The sequence below is a fragment of the Diprion similis genome, chromosome 10 (assembly GCF_021155765.1).
Source record: "Diprion similis isolate iyDipSimi1 chromosome 10, iyDipSimi1.1, whole genome shotgun sequence".
In the NCBI taxonomy this organism is placed as follows: domain Eukaryota; kingdom Metazoa; phylum Arthropoda; class Insecta; order Hymenoptera; family Diprionidae; genus Diprion; species Diprion similis.
The window spans coordinates 13,571,563-13,580,455 of record NC_060114.1 but is presented as its reverse complement, the minus strand read 5'-3'; the positions used below and the strand labels follow the sequence as shown (position 1 = coordinate 13,580,455).

The 8,893-nt window shown below is 40.2% G+C and overlaps 1 protein-coding gene across 1 annotated transcript; it reads left to right on the top strand.

Moving 5' to 3' along the window:
- The first annotated feature begins 4,720 nt into the window (after positions 1–4,720).
- On the top strand, positions 4,721–5,901 carry LOC124411520 (tetratricopeptide repeat protein 36). Its single transcript, XM_046890671.1, has 3 exons — positions 4,721–4,878; positions 5,027–5,218; positions 5,304–5,901. The coding sequence occupies exons 1-3, from the start codon at positions 4,770–4,772 to the stop codon at positions 5,552–5,554; spliced, it is 552 nt and encodes a 183-aa protein (XP_046746627.1). The 5' UTR covers positions 4,721–4,769; the 3' UTR covers positions 5,555–5,901.
- The last annotated feature ends 2,992 nt before the right edge of the window (positions 5,902–8,893 follow it).

Sequence of the window (8,893 nt, the reverse complement as noted above, 5' to 3'; positions counted from 1 at the left end):
TGACGAGGTTATTGTACACAAGCCTGTGAAGCAGGAGTTGATATTTTGAGCGAGGACAAGATAAAGATAAGTCACGCCTGTCATTTTTAACATGGTGACATTTGAGGGCTTCTGGTGCTCGAGTCCTCGAGCCGAGGACGAGGCTGTAACAACGGTCAACAGCGATTTCATCCATCCGGCAAAAGGTGGGTCTGGGTCATTTCTCACGTGCTTAACGCTGAAACCCAGTGTCAGCTTTGACCGGATAGGGGCGCGAACGAAGAGACTTTTCCACGAGTTTGACTTTTATCTTGTTTTTCCACCCTTGATTTGATAAATCGACCAGATTTTAACCCTTGCAACAGTGGCATTAATCGCCAGTGCGAACCGTATGCATACATGCCCCTGTATTAAGCGCGGTGCGATGCACGCGAGGATCTCCTCTATGTCCGACGAGGATACTCGGTGCAGGACGCAACGGTCATTTATAAAATGTTCAAATCTTGTTTAAAAGTCAACACTCGCTCACTTTTCACTCGGCTGGACACAACGGGATTAAATTAATGGCGGATTAATGCGCCCCGATCGCTCCACCGACCCTCGGCCGAGTGACTATCCAGAGGGTCTAACGCCGCTTAATCAATGAACTCAAACTTATAATTCCACTGTAGTATGTACTACCCAGCCACCTATAAAGCGGGTGAAAAATATCCCAACGTCAGGAGGGGTTGGCAGTCTAAATGAAGAATGATGAGGAAATCGCGCGTCTCTTCCAGAGGTCCTCCGCAGAAGAAGAGAAAAAAAAAACTTGAGAAACGAAATTCAACCTTTGTGTTACCAGTAGTCGAGAAATGAGTGTTTCGTTCATGGAATCAGACTCACTTCCGACCATAAGACCATGCGCCGAATGGCGAACGGATAGTTTCCAGGTCAGCGGCTCTCATGGCGGTGACAGTGCATCATCGTTACATCGAGCAGTGCAGTAGAACGTCGGAGATCGCGTGCAAGCCGATCCATGAGCCACACCCGATGGCCCCCCAACTGACCCTTGGCCTGAGGCCCAAAGCCAAGTCCTGATTTACTGGCTGTTTAGTGTTTATACCCCTTTAACCCCTGCCTGTATTATAACCGTATTTAACCTAATAGCCCCGCATCCACGTTGCCCATTTCCATTCGAGTTGATCTAGGATCGTGCAGGACGTTTATGTAAAACAGCTGCGCGGCTGCAGGAGAGGTACATAAGAATGAATATGTGAAAATGACACGTTTTATTTCTGAGAGCAGTTCGAATTCCCAATGAAGAGAGCGTTCAGGGTTCGAGTGATGCGTTGTGAAAAAATAGTTTCGGATCAAGGAGTGTGTAAATGATGACGGTGATTGTCTGACTCGATCTTTATTTCCCTCCGCAGTCTCCGATTACGCTTTTTCTACGTCTCGTTTTCAATCAGGTATGACTTTTTACTACCAAGAATCAAGAGCTGCCGCCGAGGCACCTGCGTGCAGATACCATGACGATGATCCACTGCAACTACGCCCTCTTGACCAGGTATACTGCAACGACGCTGCCACCGGACAGCATGGTGACTCATACTTTAGCGTTTTTTATGAATTGCACGAGATGCCCGACAGACCGACAGAACTGTACCGACTTTCGAACACAAGCATACCACCTCGCCTCACATTCAGGTTAGGTGCATTATGCTCTGTGGGAAAAATATACCTGCGATTCCGCCAACCACTGCAGGGAGACAACGACCTGGTTCAACGAACCTCCACCGCGATATCATTTTTCCTCTTTTCAGGCTAGTTCCAGTTGACATTAAGCTCGAACTAACTGCGTCTGGCGATTAACGAGTTATAGATACCTACCGATATTGAAGGAAGAAAAACATACTGCATGCATAGTTCCACGGACGGCCTCAGCCTTGATTAATGGTTTGACTTACGCCCAATATGGTAGTTTTTACCATTTTCATGGCTTAGCTTGACTTTAAATGATGGCTGAAAACAATTGTAACCTTATTTTTCACCCGATGTATGAACTTTTCAGTTTCCATAGCAGTTGCAATTGGTACCCTGACCCGAAACTGAACTTTCCGAAACCAAGCGTTTCCTCATTCATAGGATTGCATGCATGCGTCCCACGATAGATGCCGCTAGTTATTAGGCATCAAGGCGTAAGCTGTGGTTGTAAATCAGTGGTTAGCCGATGCAGGGAGTACGGATTTCTCGAGGCGTTATCGGGGGTCGAAGCCGGGCGAAATATCTGGGAACAGGAGGTAATTATGATCGGTGAGATACGTCAGGCGTAACCCTACCGCGGTATTGACGTCCACAAATCACGAAGGCACCTCCTATCCTGTATCTCTCTGTATACACGAGACTGGAATCCGCTTGGTTTGTCGATATTCCATCAAATCGAAGCCACCTCGATACTGTACCGTTGAAAGACGGATTACCGGGCTGCGGAAATCACGGTGAGAAATGAATCCGAGCTTTAATGATAAGAAGAAGCATTCAAGGTCCCCGTAAGAGACCTTATAGATCGTTTGATTAGACATGAATTTTTGTATTTTTAGTGAAACTTATATAAACTTCATCGCATCTTCGGATCATCCCAATCTTTTGAAACTTTTCGATCTTACGGATGTTTAGGTAATTTTCCCCCAATCGTAAGGAAGAACCTCCGCCTGTTTTTTGCCGCATCCAGTAACCGCTCGATTCCTGCCGCACTAGGGTAACTTGAGTGAAAGAGTTTTTATTTGCGGTATACGTAGTAGGTATACAAGGTGCGATCAAATCGAAATGTTGAAACCGTCGGACGGAACGGGTCGGAACCTCTCTTTTTTAACTTCACCCGCAACCCATCTTTTTCCCAGACAGTCTCACGGTCTAAAGTGCGGTGCACAATAGCCAAAGCGTAATTAGGGCTCAACAAGTTCACTGTTCATTATCATGTATGCATAAAATTTCCATCAGTGAAGTGTAAGAGACTGTATTTGGAGAACATCACGTTTTTCATTCCATCAATGTAAAATTATGTCAGCATTGAATTGATAATGTTGAAAAACGATGAATGAGTCATCTGATCAGACCACGAGTGGACTTCAAGATGAAGATTCTTCGCTTTTAGTGCTGAAAAAAAGTAGGATCAATGAAATCTGCAAGTTAGAATTTTCTAGGTCTTCATTCGTTGAGGTCCCAGAAGATGGAGATTCCGTAGTCTGGGATGAAGGATCCTCCGCGAAGTCTTCATGAGTTGTTTGAGTGTAGACGCAGCTCCAGCAGTGATTTGGAAATGATTCACCGATCCCTGTAGAGAAGTTGGATGACGAATTTGTTCCTGCTCACCACGTCAACCTGATAAAAACAAAATATACCAAAACAAAGCATGTAAATAAGGAAGTTTCTGACTAGCACAAGCAGGTCGTTTATCAGCAGTGCAAGGCAGGCAGGCGGTCCGCGTCTATAACGTTGCAGTTTAATTACCCACGCTTAGAACCTGCCGAGTCGAGCAAAGGACGGACGGACACCTGTCAGGTGAACGACGAGCACATAATCCCGACTGGTAATTGCATTTCGAGAATATATTATGTGGCTATGGGACAGAGGAGCGGTGCATTCGACAGACGAAGTGAGAGGGAGAGGGAGAGGGAGAGGGAGAGGGAGAGGGATGGAAATAGATTACGGGGTACCAACAGAAGCTTCGCGGATCCTCCGGGCTCCAGAATGCCGGACAGATCGACGTACGCCTTGATACGCGAGCCGATATGCTCTGCATCGGGTGCGGGAAGGCTTAACCTATTAACAACGATATAGGCACCTATCCCGCGGCCCCATCACGCGTGTGACATCAAAGCCAAAGGCATTGCTCTGCCCGGGGGTTGCACTGCCACGTTGATCCACCTCGAGCGAACGCCGGTCCTCAGCTGCAGCTCATATTCCCGACGGCATGGTAATAAGGCATGCCCACCAACCGCATCGACCAATGCAATGCTGCTGATGATGCTGAGGGGCTGAAACACTTTCGATCCAATTTCAAATACGGTACGAAGACGAAAAGGTGAAAAATTTTCAGAATTGGGCTTCCACGTCCATTCAACGATACAAAAACGTTAGTGTAGTGTATAGGTACACCATAATTTAACGTCAGTTCAATGCCATCTGACGTTGGATATCCAAAGTGACCGCAAAAATTGGTATGTATAGTGGTTCACAGCGGTTGATTTTTGGTTAGTGTTAATGATGATAATGGGAGCTGAAACATTTTCAATCCAATTTTAAATACAATGCGAAAATGAAGACATGAAATTTTTCCAGGATTCCCAGATATTTTTCAGAATTCAGGTTCCACATTCATGCGCCGTGATGAAGATGTCAGTGTGGACTTCTATGTGGATCATAATTTGATGACTGATGTTGGCCATCTGAATTGTCCGTAAAAGTTGTTCTGCAGTAGTTCACACTGGTTGTTTTTGGTCAGTTTTAACGGCACCATTTTTTTAACAGTGTGCGTTTGAAGATTGTCACTTGAAACGAGGACAAAGATATTCAAAGGAGAAACTAATCCCACGATCAGATCTCTTAGAGGTGTGCTGTGAACTTACTCTGTGCGTTACGAACGCTAGTAAACGTTATATCTTATATGTATGTTACCAAAAAATTTGCATACCCGGTTTGATTGAGAGAAGGTAAACAAGTGGAAGAGAAACCCGTTCCCGACTATTTCCCAACATTACTTGATACTCGATTCACCGTCGTTCAGCACGAATCAGCAATCAGTACGAATAATGCATCAGCTCAGCGAACACGACAAGGCTGTCCTCAACAGCATCTTCAATCCTCTGACACCGTTGGGCGAAGGGGTATTTTCTGAGGAAACAAATACTGACGATGAGAGTGAGTTAAAAAATTAATATCGATAAGCAGACATACAAAATATTTCTCAAGTCGATGTATAATAAGGCAACTGATCCAGTACACTAATAAAAACTTGTCGTTTAAATATCAAGCAATCGTAATGATTGATTCCAAAATAACGTTTCAGCTGAAAATTCGAAGGAAGATGTTTTGATACCAGAAATTGCCGAGATACACAAACGAGCGATTCGCGAAACGGAAACCGGAAACCACGATGAAGCTCTGAGGCTTTTCGCGGAGGCTTTGAAAAAATCCGCAAACTCGGCAACGCTTCTGAACGACAGAGCTCAGTGTCTCAGATTAGCGGGACTGGATGAAGGTCAGCTTTTATATCTACTACTACAAGACTAACAACTACTAAACATAACTTGTTTCTTGCTCATTTCATTTTCCGTCTTACGCAGACGCAATGAAGGATTTAAACTTGGCTGTGGAGCTGAGCAACGGTCAAGGAAGAGCCGGTATTCGCGCGCTTTGTCAAAGAGGAATTTTGTTAAGGAAAAATAATAAATTGGACGAAGCCAGAAGGGATTTTTCGGAGGCTGCAAAAAGCGGTTCGAAATTCGCCAAGAGTCAGCTGGTCGAGCTTAACCCGTACGCGGCTATGTGTAATCAGATGCTCAGAGAAATAACAACGAAATTAAGCAATCCTTGAGGAATTCATCGTACCGTTAATGCAAAATGAATTTATGGATAATCGTTCAAGAATTTAATTACGATATATTATGTTGTTAAAAATATCAAATTAAACAGTCAATTGACATAAATGTTAATTTTCAATCTGATAATTAGGGCAAGGTGGGGCAAAGTGGGCCCCTCAAAAAAATAATGTCTAAAATCAGAATAAAATATTTACAGTAATTATGATTTCCGAATAATTCTTATTATTTTAAAAATTTCAGGAGGCCCACTTTGCCCCCAAATTTATTGAGATAAAAAAAATTTTAGGGTGCCCACATTGCCCCACTCTTCCTTACACAGTCATTGGGAAACAAAAATAAATGAATCGATCTAAAATTCGCTGTTTTTGTTCTATTCAATTGCCTAATTCACAAGCAAATCAAAGTAATAGCGATTCGCAAAAAAAAAAAATTTCACAAGTTTTCTCAAACTGTGACGAATTGTGGTAAAAATGTATATGACATCCGAAACCCCGACGGTGAATCTCGTTAAGGCCAAGGCTTTATCACATCGGCTATTAACTCCTTACAGCTATAGCTATATATGATGGAAGTGAACTTATGCGCAGCGCCGCAATCAGATCCCGGGATACAAGTCAATGCAGTATAATCTCTACCTTGCGCGTTTGTGTCCTCCGTCCCCCCCCTCCCACACGCAGTTGATGTGTGTAACGTATGAATCCGCAATATCGTGCATCAGCGGTCATCAACCCACGATAAAGTCGATATCTCTACGCAATATGGTGAAATTTATTTCCCTTTGTCTGCGAAAGAAAAAAAAAAAAAGAAAAAAAAGCGAGTCAACAAAATGCAAGTGATTCAATTTTCGACATATTCCATGACAAACGAAATAAACGTAAATGAGAAAAAATATGTACATCACATCAATTGACGATTAGATGCAATTCAATTTTAGAATCTAAATAGACCATAGATTCTTTCGTCATTATTATTATTATTATTATCGACAATCACGTTTGTTTTGTCAGGATTGAAATAAATCGATTAGTAGAAATTAAACTTGGCGAAATTTTTTGTTCTTTTCTTGATCAATTTATTATTTAAATGAATAAATTTTGATTCTAACCTTCGAATAATAACCAAAATCTTCATTTATTACTTGTAAAGTTTGCTTTTTTTTTACGTTGAAAAATAATCACCGGTTAACAGGAATTTTGAGTCAGGATATTTGGAAGACAAATTTTGATTTCAAAAGCAAAGTTTATCTGATAAAACTATTTTTTTTTTTTTCTTGGTTATGCGAAAGAAATCAAAATTTGACGTCCAGAACCCAGACTCAAAATTCGTGTGGACCGGTGTTTAAAAGATAATGAGTCCCCGAAGAACGAAATTGTGTAAAACCAAATTCATCCATAATCCAACAAGTAGTTCAATTATCAGACATTATCTTTTCTTTATTATGAATAACTTGACAATCGATTTAAAGACAAAATAAAGAAGAAAGGAAAAATAATGATCAATCTGTTTGCGACGATTTTCTTTCCTTATATCGACTAATCGACGCGTATCGAATATCACTTTTATTCTTCATTTACACAACAAATTTACAAGAAAAAAATAAATAAAAATTATAATATCTGTACCGGATGAACGGATTCGGATGAAAATTGGATCACGAATCTGAGGTCAGATTTGCAAGATCCAGTAAAACAAATCCAACGTGATGGGAAAAAAATGTAAAAATATTCGAACATTGGTGGAAATAAGTAATAAATAATATATATTTTGTGGGACGTCGCTAACGAGTCTAAGGTCAGAATTCCAAAATTGATAACATTGGATCCAAATTATACTAATAAAAAAAAAAACAAAAAAAAAATCGTAACATTTTTAAGCAAGCATAGTATCAAACGGCTTTTGAATCGTCAATCACGAATCTGAATTTCGTAGATCAAAATTCGAATAGCACATCAACATGTTTCGTCTTTATTTCACTTTTTTCTCCGTACAATATCTGGCAAAAAATAATCGAAGAAGATCGATTTGGGAACCGCTGCTCGATGGTACTGCGCACGCATGCGCACATCTACACGTAGATGCCAGCGTAGGTAGGTACACATGCATAGTTTACGAATAACGCCGTAGAGTACAGTAGGTATGTTCTGTGCATAGAAATGGCCCATCCTCGAGGAGACTGCTCGGGCAGATATAACACGAAGGCAAATATATATGTATGTGTATATATAAATGCATAGCGTGGGCAAAATATATAGCTTTGTAGAAGATAACAGTGATTTCATTAGCGCAAATGAACTCCGCCTCACAACGGCTTTATACCTATATACTGTACATACATACTTATATATACGTATATATATACACACACGTTTATACGCTGCATCGCGAGTCTGATTAAAGCTCATAAAACTTTTCGAATCTCTCTTTTTTCTCTCTCTTTCCATGCCCGTTCTCTTTTGCTGCGCAGTAATTCTTTTGTGACCTCTGCAGCACGGGGTTACACTTCCGCGTTAAAACGTATAGAGGGAGGGGGAGGGGGGCAAAACGGAATACCTAAAGAATACTTAATTTTCGAGGACTCAAATACCGCTGAATCTTTTTTTTTTCTTTTTTTTTTCAATTGTAACCAAAGTAAATAAAAAACATTTTCAGATTTTGGTGAGAAGGGAAAGAAAAAAAAAATTTATTGTGGGTAAAACGGAGTATTCCGTTTTTTCCGAGGAAAAAAAAAAAAAAATTCCGAAAGTAAAATATATTTGACAAAACTAAATTACCCTGTAAAGTGAGTAAAAAAAAAAAGTAATTTCAGTGAAAAAAATTAACATTTCACATAACTATTTGATGCATACGATGAAAAAATTCAAAATAATAAATAAAATAAAAAATAATAATAATCGAAACTAATTCGAATGAACTTGACTAAATTTTCCACAATTCAGATATTTCAAAGTGAATTCGCATTATTTAAATTAATTTTTAATAATTCAATTGATTCTCAGTCAATTCTCATTATTTCAGGAATTTTTTACTAAAACTCCGATAAATCTTATTAATTTGGGTAAATTATTACGAATCCGCGAACCTATTGATACGGGTTAAATTTATGATATGTGAATCAGAACGAAATTGCAGGATAAAAAAAAAAATTTGCATCAATAATTTTCGAGATAATCTATGAGATGAAAAGTCACCTGTAAGTCCTTTGTATATATATATATATATATATCGTTTTGCATACCATCGTAGATATAATACCGAAATAACGTTGAGAATAATGATTGCCGTCCACAAGGGATATTTGTCAGTTTATAATTGAAACGTGCTGTAATTTGCGA

Bases quoted from the DNA above. Each gene is read 5' to 3' on its own strand.
- LOC124411520 (XM_046890671.1), top strand. From the start codon at position 4,770: ATGCATCAGCTCAGCGAACACGACAAGGCTGTCCTCAACAGCATCTTC. The intron at 4,879-5,026 runs GTGAGTTAAAAA...ATAACGTTTCAG, and splicing joins AACAAATACTGACGATGAGA to CTGAAAATTCGAAGGAAGAT. The intron at 5,219-5,303 runs GTCAGCTTTTAT...CGTCTTACGCAG, and splicing joins ATTAGCGGGACTGGATGAAG to ACGCAATGAAGGATTTAAAC.